This window comes from Nicotiana tomentosiformis, chromosome 3 (assembly GCF_000390325.3).
Source record: "Nicotiana tomentosiformis chromosome 3, ASM39032v3, whole genome shotgun sequence".
In the NCBI taxonomy this organism is placed as follows: domain Eukaryota; kingdom Viridiplantae; phylum Streptophyta; class Magnoliopsida; order Solanales; family Solanaceae; genus Nicotiana; species Nicotiana tomentosiformis.
This window is the reverse complement of record NC_090814.1, coordinates 145,229,271-145,243,071: the sequence shown is the minus strand read 5'-3', so window position 1 is coordinate 145,243,071 and position 13,801 is coordinate 145,229,271. Positions and strand designations below refer to the sequence as shown.

Sequence of the window (13,801 nt, the reverse complement as noted above, 5' to 3'; positions counted from 1 at the left end):
ATGCCCCATTCATCGACTATGTCTCGAGCAGTTTCGTAATATGTATTACGACCCGCGGGTGTGGTCGAGTTTAATTTTAGAAAGATTCAGAATTAAATTTAAAGAAAACTTCTCATTTTTTTGAAGCTTAAATGGAAAGAGTTGATCGGAGAGTTGACTTTTGAGCAAACGAAGTCCGTAGGACAATTCGACGCATTTTGGCGAAAGTTGGAAAATAAAAGATTTTGGAAAGTTCGATCGAATGTTGAATTTTTGATAACGAGGTCAGATTTTGATTCCAGAAATTGGAACATCACCATTACGTCATTTATGACTCGCGTGCAAAATTTGAAGTCATTTCGGATTGATTGGATACGTTTCGGCGCAAAATATAGAAGTTGAAAGATTTGAAAACTCATAATTCGATTCGATGCGCGATTCGTAATTTTGGCGTTATTTAATGTGGTTTAAAGCCTCGATTAAGTTCGTATTATATTTTGGGACATGTTGGTATAGTTGGTTAAAGACCCGAGGGCCTCGGGTGAATTCCATATGTTTAAAAGATTGATTTTGGACTTGAAGGAACTACTGGAAATCTGCTGCTGTTGTTTTCGTTTCTGCGGAAGGCTCGTCGCAGAAGCGACCTTACAGAAGCGAGGTTGAGGTCGCAGAAGCGACGTTGGGTAGTCTGGGCAGAGGTCACAGGTGCGATGCATGTTCCGCACCTGCGGGACCGCAGAAGCGGAGGTTGGATCGCAGAAGCGACGAGCTTCGCAGGTGCGCGTTTGGCCATCGCTTCTGCGATTGCGCAGAAGCGGCACTCTGTCCACAGGTGCAACCTTTGGTTGGACAGTGCACCTTCGCAGAAGAGGAATTTTTCTTGCAAAAGCGAGCCCTCAAATGCAACCAGTTTATCCGCAGAAGCGGAAATGGATAGAAAAATAAGGCACCAAAAATCAATTACTCTTTCATTTCGTTTCGAAATTTTGGGAGCTCGATTCTTGGGCGATTTTGAGGATTTCTTCACGCTTTCAACTCCAATAAGTGTCCTATATCCGAATGTGTATATACTTCATAAATCCATGGTTATATTCATCATTTGATTTAGATTTAAATGGAGGAAATAAAGATTTTTGCAAAATCTTTCAAAAAAAAAAACGGAAATTTTAGATTTGGAGGTAGAGTTGTTATCGGAATTTGGTAAAATTAGTATGGTTGAACTCGTATCGGAATGGGTATTCGAATTTCGTAAAAATTATGTCGGGTTCCGAGAGTCGGGCCCAGCGTTGACTTTTTAAAATAAAATTTTAAATCGATTTTATATTATCTAGAATTGTTTCCGATGAATTTTAATGAAGTTATACAATTAATTTGGATTGATTTGAGCTGTACAGAGGTCAATTCAAGCAAGAATGCTATTTTGGAATATCGACATAAATTCAAAAAGGTAAGTATCTTGCCTAACCATGTGTGGGGGATTTCCCCTTAGGCATTGACTCTTATGTGAAAATTGTGTGATTAAAAACCATCTACGCAAGGTGACGAGTACGTACTTGGTTTATATGTGCAAATTATATCGGTTAAAATTCGTAGACACCCTTATATATTAAATTGGAAAATTTTTGGAACTTACTAAATCCCTTATTTGTCATGCCTCATTCCTTGTTTGCCGAGGTTGTTTTTATATGACAATTTGGTGATTGCCACTTGACCTTTATGTGAACTCTGTGTTTGTTTGAGATGTCATTTTTATGGAAAATACTTTCATTATTGATTTTATCTACAGATAATTTAAATGGGAAATTTAGTTAATAAGATGAATAAATCTATTTATTTTCTGAAGTTGTGATTTAAAATAGGTATTGTTCCTTGATGAATTACCTTTCAGTTTATGTTGTTGAAAACTTGGTATTGAATTATAAAGGCCGTGAATCATATTGAGGCAAAGTGCCAAATTGCGAACTATTATTCAGTTGAGTTGTTCACTCCCGAATATTTTGTTAAGATGTTGTGCATATTATGGTCGAATCGTGGGCTTCTTATTGTGGAAAATAATATTATTTTTGATTTATGTGGTAAGTTGTAATATTTGAACACTTGAGGTGTAATTTGTGATATGTTGTGATATTTGAGCACTTGTAGTGCAATTTGTGAATGACGTGATATTTAAGCACTTGAGGTGTAGATTGTGATATGTTGTGATATTTGAGCACTTATAGTGCAATTTGTGATTGATGTGATAATTGAGCACTTGAGGTGTAAAGTCACGACCCGAAATTTTTCACCGACGGGACCGTGATGGCGCCTAACATTTTACTTGCTAGGCAAGCCAACGTTAGAGAATCAGTAAACCAATTCTTTATTTCCATTCAGTAATTAACAATAATTAACCAAGATGAAATATAATAAGTGCAGAATATCATAAAACTGTATTAATTACTGCCACCCGGATCTGCAGTCACAATTCACAAGCATTCTAGAATTTACTACAAGTAATAGTCTGAAGGATATACAACTGCCTGAATGAAAGAAAATAGTATGGCATAAAAGATAGACGGGGATTTCAAGGTCTGTGAATGCCGACAGATCTACCTTGAGTCTCCGGACAGCGGACCAATAACAAAATCTCGATCAACCTGAGCTGGTATCAAAATTTGCACAGAAAGTGCAAAGTGCAGCATCAGTATAACCAACCCCATGTACTGGTAAGTGTCTAGCCTAACCTCGACGAAGTAGTGACAAGGCTAAGGCAAAGCAACTACAAATCAACCTGTACAATTTAACAGTGTATATACAAATAACAAAAATAAAGAACTAAACAGGAATTGTCGGGAAGGGAACATACTAAGGGGAATACAAGATAAAGAACTACAACAGAATGATCACCGGAGTAGTCAATATACCATGAATCAACAAGAATAGTGAATATAGTAAGGAAAAATGCACGGCATCACCCTTCGTGCTTTTACTCTCAATCTTACCATAAAATTAATAGAAACGGCACGGCATCACCCTTCGTGCATTAACTCTCATATCATGGCACAACATCACCCTTCGTGCATTAACACTCACAATATGGCACGGCATTACCCTTCGTGCATTAACACTCACAATATGGCACGACATCACCCTTCGTGCATTAACACTCACAATATGGCACGACATCACCCTTCGTGCATTAACACTCTTCCTTACCATAATGCAATGCATAAATAACAACATGGAGATAGAATAACAAGTACAAACCTTACTTCAACATTTGGTTCCATAATATCGATCTCATCTTTGAAATAAAAACTCAATTATCACCAGAAAATCCGTAAACATGATAAGAACGATAAATTGAACAACACTAGTATAACACGTAACAATTTGGCATCGGAAAGAGACAATATAAGAAAAATAGAGAAACATGGCAAATAGGTAAATTGGCGGTGCATAATTACTCATCACCTCACATATAATCCTCTCCTCTCAGCAACTTTATCAAAAAATCAGAAACTTGTCCAGATTCATCTTCACAATCACACTTGCATGAAATTATTTCACATTGAAGCTAAAACTTCATGCTAATGTAGCATGAAGTTGTTTCATGTTGAAGTTAAAGTTTCATGCTAATATAGCATGAAGTTGTTTCACATTGAAGCTAAAACTGCATGCTAATGCATGTTGCAGTTATTTATCCTACAGTCTACAGTTTTGTCATGAGTTTTATCCGAAACTTCAATCTAAACATGCTGAAGTTATTTAGTTCATTTGCTAAAACTTCAGACTAAACATGCTTAAGTTTTTTAGTTCATTTGCTAAAACTTCATACTAAACATGCTTAAGTTTTTTAGTTCATTTGATAAAATTTCACACTAAACATGCTTAAGTTTTTGTCTTGCAGTATGTAATTTTCTAATGAGTTTTTGCTAATGCATGCTGAAGTTATTTAGTTTATTTGCTAATACTTCATACCAAAACATGCTGAAGTTTTGTCATGCAATCTACAGTTTTGTCAGGAGTTTTATCCGAAACTTCAGTCTAAACAAGCTGAAATTTTTTAGTTCATTTGCTAAAACTTCAGACTAAACATGCTTAAGTTTTTGTCTTGCAGTATGTAATTCTCTAATTAGTTTTTTCTAATGCATGCTGAAGTTATTTAGTTTATTTGCCAAATTCATACCAAAACAAACTGAAATTTTGCCCTGCAGTCTACAGTTTTGTCAATAGTCTTTTATTAAAGAAGTGCAAAATTATCTTTTTAAAATATTTTTAATAAAAAACAATAGGTACGGATGCAAACGAAAAAATAAAACGGGTATAAGTTAAAAAGGAGCGACCAAATAGGGCGCCCCGTGCAATTTTTATCCCTTTATTCTGTAATAACCCACGGATCCCACGGTTGAACTAGAAAAGGTTTTTTTATTTGCTAAATCAGATACTTATATATTTAAAACAACTAAGTAACGTGAAAGTTATAGTTATTACAAACTTGGACTGTTCGAGTGGACAAGTCTCTGGAACAGTCGTTGTTGAAAGCGAGTAACACAAAGGAAGGGGGGATAAGTAGTGTAAGGGTTGCCACGGTTGCCTGCCATTAGAGGGGGTGAGGTTCAATCCATACTTAGCCAAGACATCTGCGGTAGTATTTGCTTTACGGTAGATTTGCCTAAGTTCCATTTGACCCAGCTCAAGCATCAATGACCTGCAATCAGAAAGAATGTGTGAGTGGAGTTCATTTTCATGCTCGATCATGGTGCATAGTATCTGCGAATCAGTCTATATCTGAAGGTATGACAATTTTAATTCCTTAGCTAACTTTTAGGGTAGCTGGATCAAAGGCACAATCCGTGTTAAGTTTGTAAAAGTGTTCAGAAGGAGGGTGCCATTTGATATAAAGAGTGCCCGTGACAGTTGTAGGATATGAGCCACTGAGAGAAAGTGAAATTCTATAAGATGGTACATAATATTATTAACAGACACCTGATTGTGAAGGTTATTAAAAAGATTATGATTTCGTATTATCCAAATATGCCAAAGAATGAAGGGAATATTAACATCGCAGGACCTGAATGCCTTGGTAGCTAAAGGGGTTTTGAGTTTAAAGACATTGATCGTGAAGCCAATCGTTAAAGTTGGGACCAGTAGTGTTAACATCGAAGAAAGTCCACAATGGTTTGATGTTATTGCAGTCCCAAAACAAGTGTTTTATGATTTCCGGAGCAGAACGACATGATTAAGAATACGTAAAGAGTGAAGGTAAGTAGCGGTAGGAAGTCGGTTTTGCAGCACTAACCATAGGAATATTTTAAGTTTATTGGGTATATGTAGTTTCCAAATCCAGGTGAGGGGGGCAGCATTCATCTCAGCAGATTGAAATTCGTGAAGATATAGTTGGTATGCCGATTTCGTGGAAAAAGTGCCGCTTTGATTGGGGAACCAGCAGAACGTATCGGGGCGTGATGAGTAAGGGTTGAAATACGTATTATGGATGAGGGTAGAGATAGTAGGAGGGAGGATAAAAGAAAGATTTTGAAATTGCCATTGATTATTCTATAAAAGGTGGGATAGTGTTAAGGTAGATTCAAATAGTTGTAAGAGGCCCTAGATAAGGTTTTGTTGTTACCGTAAGCAATTCCATACCAAAATGGGAGGAGAAACTAAGAATCATATAAGGGCGAATTCATAATTTAATTGTTAAGGTGTTTTTGGGTTAAAATTCAAGGGTCAAAACAGTGAGGCACAAAAGCCTTGAGATAGCCTAGAGGGGTCGGGCCAAAGCAGATAATACCTTGACCGTTGGACATGACCGTGACAAGTTGTTAACAATTTCAACATTCTAAGTTGGTGCTAATAATAGTATCTACTTCCCTATAGTTTTTAGCTATTTGTGGATTACACCGCAGTAATAAGAAAATAAGGTAAATCACCTCTAGTAGTCCTGGAAACCATGCGGATATCCCTTTGCCATGAATGAAAATGAATCTTTTGCTTGTATGTTAAGTATAAGTATATAAATGCATACTTATTTACGACTATTCGTGACGTAAGCGTTTTAGGCAATTGAATGTCTTAATATTTGAATTTGCCCAAAAATTAAGAACAGAGTTGAACGCTATTTGAAACGTGTAGTAACTTTTTAGGAAATTTCCAGATCATAACAAACTTTTCAATATTTATGAATAGAGTGAAAGAACAAGGAAAAGATTTCAAAGTAGGCTTCATATAACATTTTGGAAGTATTATATGATTGAAAAGTGTCATTTCTAGAAAAGTAGATATCATGTTGCCACAAGCCATACAAACAAAGTTGACTACACGTACAATTTGAACCAAGAGATTTGTAGCTTATCTTCTTTAGTTGATTTGATCAAATCTTTCTAGACTTCCACTAACAGTTCCAACTTCTCTTATTTTAAATCATAAATTTAAAAATTATTTAAACAAACTAAATATGATAAGCTATTCAAATATTTTCTGCTTCTAATAAACGCGTAAGTCAAATAAAGATGATATAGTTATTTTCATTTTATTTGCATTACGTGTCATAGGGAAACTATGTTGGGGAAATATGTTTCTTTTTACTTAAAAAAATTACTTGAATAATATGAAAGTTTGGTTATAAAACAATCTGGTAGTTGTAGGGAGGCCGGGGAATGGAGAAACTTGTGGTACGAAGGTTTCTCTTATAATAGATTGCAATCTCAAATAATTGAGTAAATGAGTTTCGAATATCATATTATTATTTTAAAAAAAAGATAAATAAAACAAAAATAAAAGGTGGTCTGAATTTGAGAAAAAGAATAAGTTTAAAAAGAAAAAGAAAGGTGCGTGCATTATGAGGTCGTTGTGAAGATTTGTTCAAATATTTTTGAATTGACCTCTTCCTCTTATCTGTATGTACTTTACATTAGATTAGATATAGACTTTTCTCTTCACTTTCTGTGGTATAGAAAATTTTAAATACCATAACCCAAAAATCAAAAGAAAAACGGAGATGTTAGGAAAAATGGTTGGAATATAGGATTCTTAAACAAAGCCCAAATTATTGACTTTTTCATTCGAGTAATGTTCCGTATTAGGAAACTAACGAGTATAGCTACTTTCATGCCTTCCCTATGTAAAGTAATGTTGACTCTCCCCTATTTTTTTCTTTTTTTAATTGAATTCTGCTTTTATATTGACTGCTAACTAACTTTGAATGTTTGATGATTTCAGAAATTTAAGTTTATCGCTTAAGTATGTTTCACGCGTGTTTTAGATTTTTCATTTTACTTTGCAATTCTAGAATTGCATCTTTTTTAGTTTATCCTAAATAAAATATTAAAATTCCCTTATTTCTTATAATTGAGAAATTTTCGAGAGAGAGAGTCACGTGCGATTGAAAATTTAAAAAATAATTGATTGTCATTCTAACTTCTATCCTTCTCCACTTAAATATCATATGAGAGAGATGACTGATACTTGCATGATTTTGAAGCATCGCTTCAAGCCCTGCAACTTATTCGGAGAATAATGGATATGGATAGGGGCTGATCCAGCATAGCGGTACCCGTATTCATCTGAAACTAGTACGTTCAGCATGGAATATAAATTTATATGTAAAAACCATCTAAAAAGGAATAAATAACAGATATGGACTCATAACTTTAACAATATAATGAGTTCAATATTAAATTTTTTTGAAGTTGAACCAATAAAATTTAAATTCAGAATATAACACTTTTGTCTGGAGGGTTTTTGAACATGTAACGTCGCCTAACTAACAGATTACACATTTTGCTCTTACCACCAGAGTAAAATCCAGAAAATAACAATTTATCATATATCTTTCCATTTAATGGTAGAAAATACCTAAGGAAAAAGTTTAATTATTGGTTTGTGGTTTTTTGAAAAGCAAAAGGATTTTTTGTGTGTGTGTGGGGGGGGGGGGGGAGGGTTTTGCCAAAAGATAAAGTCGGTAGGAAAAGTGGCACGCAAGAATACCCCTCATGTCTCCTAGTCAATGGTTTTATCTAGAACTTTTGTTTCTTATCATCAAAGAAAAAAAAGAATATACTTTTTTTAAAAAAAATATTTGTGGACTTAGCTGATGACTCGGATACTGATGGCTAATATTTCAATACTCACAGAGCTTATCCTCTTCAACTTAGTGCAATTCTAAAGTCAAGACATTCATTTGAAACCATACGACAAGATAATGTCGAATCTCAGGATAAGGCCTACCTATATTTCTACAGACACATTATATTCAATTCCTGAATTATTATCTTAATCTAGAGACCCTCTATTGTGACACTAGTGTTCCATTTTCTTGCCGTGTTACCTACTTAACTTTTCGACACGTGTAATCTTCTCATTTGCTAATCTTATTGTTTTACATGTGTCACTTATTTAGTTGGACTGTAATGAAAATTTCTGTGTTATTAGCTGTCATAGAGTCTCAAAAGTAAAAGTGAACTGTATCCACACATTATCTTTTTTCTGCATACTCACATATATAAATGCCTTCCTAGAATACACAAAAAATGCCATGTTTTCTTTTGCATGTGCCTTTAACAGATAGACACCAAGGCTTTAGCCAACTCACAGATTATTATTATTATTATATTATTATTATCTCAACATTTTCTTGATCTGCTTCTTTAATTTCAAGAAATTATAAGGCAAACTTAGCTAGCAAACATGATGAAGAATCAAGATCAACAACATCAGTTATGGATGATAGACGAAGGGCATGAATTAGATAATGGTAAGATATACAACAACAGCCACTCAACTTCTTCATCCTCAATTTCATCATCCATTGGAGAATCATCAACAATTTCAAATGGATCAACGTGTTCATCTTCATTAGACACAACAGATGATGCATCTTCATCTCCCTCTTCTTGTTCACCTAATTCTGATGAAGCTTTATATGACTTATCATCTCTCATGGCACAATTACCTATCAAGTAAGTACTTTTATCGTTTTGCGTTATGTGAGCCGAATTTAAGGAAGAAATAATTGATTTTTGGCACATACAAAAGTAATCTTGGACCTTAAGTAGTTCATGTTATGTAAGTAAGGAGATAGTGAATCATTCGTTTTGGAACGGAATAATAAAAAAATAGTGTTTATGTAAAATTGAACAAAAGTAGTAACAACAGAAAAGAATCTCTTTTGATGAATTACAACTTAAAATGATTAATCTTGTTATCATGAGAAATGAAATTTGATGGTGGAATTCTTATACTTTTCATTTATGAATATTGCAGGAGGGGATTATCCAAGTTTTATCAAGGCAAATCACAGTCTTTTACATCTTTATCAAGAGTGACAAGTTTAGAGGATCTTGTTAAGAAAGAATCACCTTACAAAAGGAAAATGAAGTCTTGCAAAAGCTATGGAGCTGGATTGGATTCTTACAAGTCATATACTCTTCCTAAGCCAGCTATATTGAAGAAAGCCTCAAGATTTTCAGCATCTTGTACTAATGGAAAGGCAAGTTTTATCAGCAGGAGCAGACCCCCTCTAATTCCTCTGCATAGAACCTAGACTACTACTGTTACTGTAGTATCATATCAACTTGGGATATTAATCCCAACCCTCCTATCAAAACAAGTGATCAGAAAAATGAAAAAGAAATAAGAGGAGACTACTATTCAAGAGAGAGAGAGAGAGAGAGAGAGAGAGAGAGAGAGAGAGAGAGATCTAGTCTAGAGAGTAAGAGAGAGATGTTGTATACTTCAATTTTGTTTATGTTATTTCAGAAGTATATTTTTTGCCCTTGCATGTTATTTCAGAAGTATATTTTTTGCCCTTGCAGTTCCTTGGAAACTGGAAAAGAATAATAATACTCTTATTGTTGCTTGTTTAATATTCATTCATTATCATTCCCAGAAAGAACTCATAAAAAGGACCTTTTTTGATATGCTTAAAATACTGTTTTGGAGGAAAACTTTAGAACTGCTAGTCTCGGTATATGCCTATTCTCTCTCTAGGCTGGAAAATATTTATGAATGAAGAGAAGTGATCAAGATAGTTGAATTTTCTATTGAAAGTTAAGAGATTCATCATTTCCTACAAGTTACAATTAGTTGCCATTGCACTTGATGCAGTACTACATCATTTGATCTGAAAGAAGACCATAGAATATGAAACAACAGAGATGCTGTTTCCACTACACTAACAACAAAAAAATCCTACAGTTATCCAGTCAAGGGGACATAGCAGCAATTCGGCTTGATCGCCTAACTGGGGTTGTCAACACCATCTTCTTGACCTCTTCTCCATCTTTCTCCACCTGCTTTTAGAAAGCAAACAGTTAAAGATTGTAGCTTTTATCCAAATATAAGAAAAGTCTCCATTAGAATTTGAACACTTAAGGGGGAAAAAAAGACTAAATGTTTAGCATACCTTTTTCTTGATGATCTTCTTTTCAGCTCTAAAGCTTCCATAAGATGCAGAATCTGTTTTAGAATGATCCACAACAGATGCTTTTCTGCCTTTAGTGTTGCTGTTCTCTTCTGCTTCAATTACACTGTTTTTCCTAACACAACTTCTAAGGGAGCTGCTGCTGACTTCTTCAAGTACCATTTCCCCTAGCAGTTCAACATTTGGAGCACTGATTTGACTAATCTCTTTTAATGCTTCTTTCTTTGGACCAAACAAAGATGAAGCTTGTGTAGTGGAGCCAATGGCAGGTGTTCTCTCAAGGTGAGAGTTTCTGTGATTTTCTGAGGGGTCATTCAGTGATTCATGCAAAGATGAAGCCTTTACAGAAGTTTCAGTTTTCCCCTTTAAGAGTTCTTCAGTAGTGCTAGCAATAACTGGAACATTTAGTATCCCAGTTTGAGGAGTTTCGATAGAAGCTCTTGGTTTCCTTGAAACATAGATGGTAACCAAAGATGCCACTAAAAGCACTGAAGCTGCAGAAACTCCAATGATAATAACTGTGTTGTTCAGTCCAATTTCTTCAACTTCAACTTTCTCAGACTCTATTTCAATGTCAAGATTGCTGGTTTCAGATTCGGTGTCAATTACTTCAGCTACTTTAAATTCTGTCTCAGATAATTCTTCATCTACAGCAATTTCCTCTGAGATTACCTCCACCTGCTCAACATTGTAAGCAGCTTCTGCTTGCTCAAATTTGTAACTTGACTGAGCAGCACACTGCACATTGGAAAAAGTACTTGAAATGACATCAAGCAATGGTTCAATTTCTTCCTCATTCACTTCATTGGAACTGGTAATTTCATCAGCAGCTTTTGACATGATTTCCTCATCTTGATTAGAGTCCTTCCCAAGAACTTGATCCCTCTGTAGCTGCTCATGAAAACATTCAGCTTCTTCCTCATCTGCCTCATTGGAACTAGTAACTTCACCAGCAGCTTTTGACATGGTTTCCTCCTCTTCACCACCATGTACACTCTGATCAGTAACATTAACCTCTGTGCTGTCCCGTTCAATATCAATATCTGCACTTGTTCCTCTCAGTTTCTCAGCTGTTTCTTCCATTTCAGCAGTTTCCACATTCAAGAAACCCACAACATCTTCAACAAATTCAACTGCCTTAAGTTCATGATAAGTCCCTCTTTGACTCAACTCCAGAAGGTTACTTTGAGAGTACTCTAGCTGCTCCATACGAACACTTCCCCTCCCATAAATTTCATGCAAAACAGCTTCAAAGATGTTCTTGCGAATCACATCGCCATTGTCAGAACTCACCATAGAGTTCATGGAAGATAAATTTGAGCCTGAAAGGAAGAAAACAACCAATAGAAGCAAAATTTTGAATAACCATTTCAGACCCCATTTTTCTTCCACAACTTCTTCCATTTCTTCACCATCCTCGTGAACACCATTATCCCCATCTTCTTCAGTTTCTGCCTCCAAATTACTATGTTTTTCTGGCAGATTTGAGGAATCATGAACTTGCTCCAATGACCCTTCATTATCATCAGATTCCTGAGAATCAATAGAATCGCCTTGTTTGATTTCTTGATTTGAATCAAGAATGATAGGACGACCCCTATTTGGCTTGTAACGTAGATACTTAGGCCTAGGGCCAAGGTAATTAGTGAGAGGGTCGTAAGGCTTATAGGATGAATCAACAACAAAGTTGTTTTCTTGATCATTATCAGATTCAGAGGCATAACTGTAGGAATTAGAAATAGGTAATTTCCCAGAACGATGATGAGAAGTTGAATTTAGGGAATTGGTTTTAGACCCAAGATTTGAGGCTTTGTTCCGAGGATGGCTTTCACAAGAGCTGGAAATTTCATTCCTTTCGGCCAAAATTTTCTTTCTAATTGGAACTGAAGCTTTAGAAGCTGCAGATATGGTAGGTGACATGAAAGTTTTAGTCAAGGATTTCTGAACAACCGGCTGGTCATTTTCATTCGTTTCTCTCGACCCTAATAACAGAAATAAAAACACTATCAACAAAACAAAGACAATATGAGATAAATACAGCTACTATAAATTCGATGATTTCAAGCATTTCCTAGTAATTACATCACAATGAACATACAATGTTGGTGAGTGAATCAATCAAAGAAATTATTGCAAAAGAACTTAATTTTAGGGTTTCAAGAATTCAATATATGGTTGAACTTAGGGTAAATTTATATGATAAATGCGTAAGAACATACCAGAAAGCGAACGATCTGGAACAGCAGAAGGCTTATTAGGAGAGCTCAGCGATGGAGTTGCTTTCCGAGGAGTAATACCATCCATTTTCCTTCAAGATTGTCTGCGTTTCACTCAGAAAAATAAAAAATGAATTTCTCCTAATTTCAGAAATCACTCTTATCTTGCTTTCTTGAAAAGTTTTGGAATATATGAATAGCGACAGGTAGAGAAGGGAAATGAAGAAGATGACCGTTAGGAATACGTAGCATAAGGATTTTTAAATCTGAATTTCTGAAATATGACCGTTGGGGCATGTGGACGAGTAGCGCGGTTTCGTGTAACTTACGAAAATTCACAGGGCCCACCAGCTGAGGGAATAGCCTAGAGTTTTGGAGTTGGGCTCTAGCAGATTACAGTCTGGGCCAATATTTCCTTTTGGGCTTCAAGAAAACTCGTTAGGCTGATGCTTTAAGCAAATGTCCCCCCCCCCCCCCCCCCCCCCCCCCCCTTTTTTTTTCTTCAAAATTTAGACCATAGTACAACGTTTTCTCATAAAATTTTCAGTTTACTCAAAAACTATTTAGACCGTGGATTAAAAGGTTTAATTTTTTTTTAGAATAATTAACTTAAATAGCTGCCTACCCAATTGTTTAAACTAGAAATAACCGGCAGATGAATATCTATAATCTATGAATAATACATAAATAACTGTGTATAATCAGTATATAGTTTATTTATAGCGGTTAGAAAAAATTAAATAGTGAATTTAACTGGCTATTTGTGTAATATTATTTTATTTTTATTTATTTGGAATGAAAAGGAAACTAAGATAAAGTCAAAAGCAAATGTGATGCGATGATGCGAATATAGCATTGATAAAAGGATCAACGATTTACTAGTAAGAGTTTCATTCAAGTTGTGTGCAGTCAAAGTAAAAGGTCTAAAAGTCAAACCTCTTGCTTGGTAATGCGGTAGTAGTTTTGTCAAAATAATTGAGAGGCACTTTCGTTTCTAATACTGAAAAGTAAAGACAAAGAAAATGAGACTTTGATATTAAAATTTATGAACATAATTTCCTCTTTGATCAGCTGAGCTGGCCTAAGAAAAGGTCTCTAATTTGGTGTATCCCACTCATATTGCTTTAATAGGTGAACTCGAAAATCTGATTTAACTACACCTATTTCTACGCTTGTCTTCTAAATTTTGATAGTTGGAGAC

General features: G+C 35.2%; 2 protein-coding genes across 3 annotated transcripts; one reads left to right on the top strand and one right to left on the bottom strand.

The window, feature by feature from the left end:
- The first annotated feature begins 8,490 nt into the window (after positions 1-8,490).
- Positions 8,491-9,736, top strand: LOC104100896 (protein OXIDATIVE STRESS 3). Its single transcript, XM_009608265.4, has 2 exons — positions 8,491-8,921; positions 9,226-9,736. The coding sequence occupies exons 1-2, from the start codon at positions 8,650-8,652 to the stop codon at positions 9,503-9,505; spliced, it is 552 nt and encodes a 183-aa protein (XP_009606560.1). The 5' UTR covers positions 8,491-8,649; the 3' UTR covers positions 9,506-9,736.
- Positions 9,737-9,980: 244 nt separating this feature from the next.
- LOC104100897 (uncharacterized) lies at positions 9,981-12,833 on the bottom strand. Of its 2 annotated transcripts, none has more exons than XM_070197773.1 (3): positions 12,604-12,833; positions 10,367-12,366; positions 9,981-10,256 (listed from the first exon to the last, which is right to left on the bottom strand). In XM_070197773.1, the coding sequence occupies exons 1-3, from the start codon at positions 12,686-12,688 to the stop codon at positions 10,167-10,169; spliced, it is 2,175 nt and encodes a 724-aa protein (XP_070053874.1). In that variant the 5' UTR covers positions 12,689-12,833; the 3' UTR covers positions 9,981-10,166. The 2 variants fall into 2 exon arrangements, with proteins under 2 accessions (XP_070053874.1, XP_009606562.1); XM_009608267.4 differs by having other exon boundaries at positions 9,981-10,253.
- Positions 12,834-13,801: the final 968 nt, after the last annotated feature.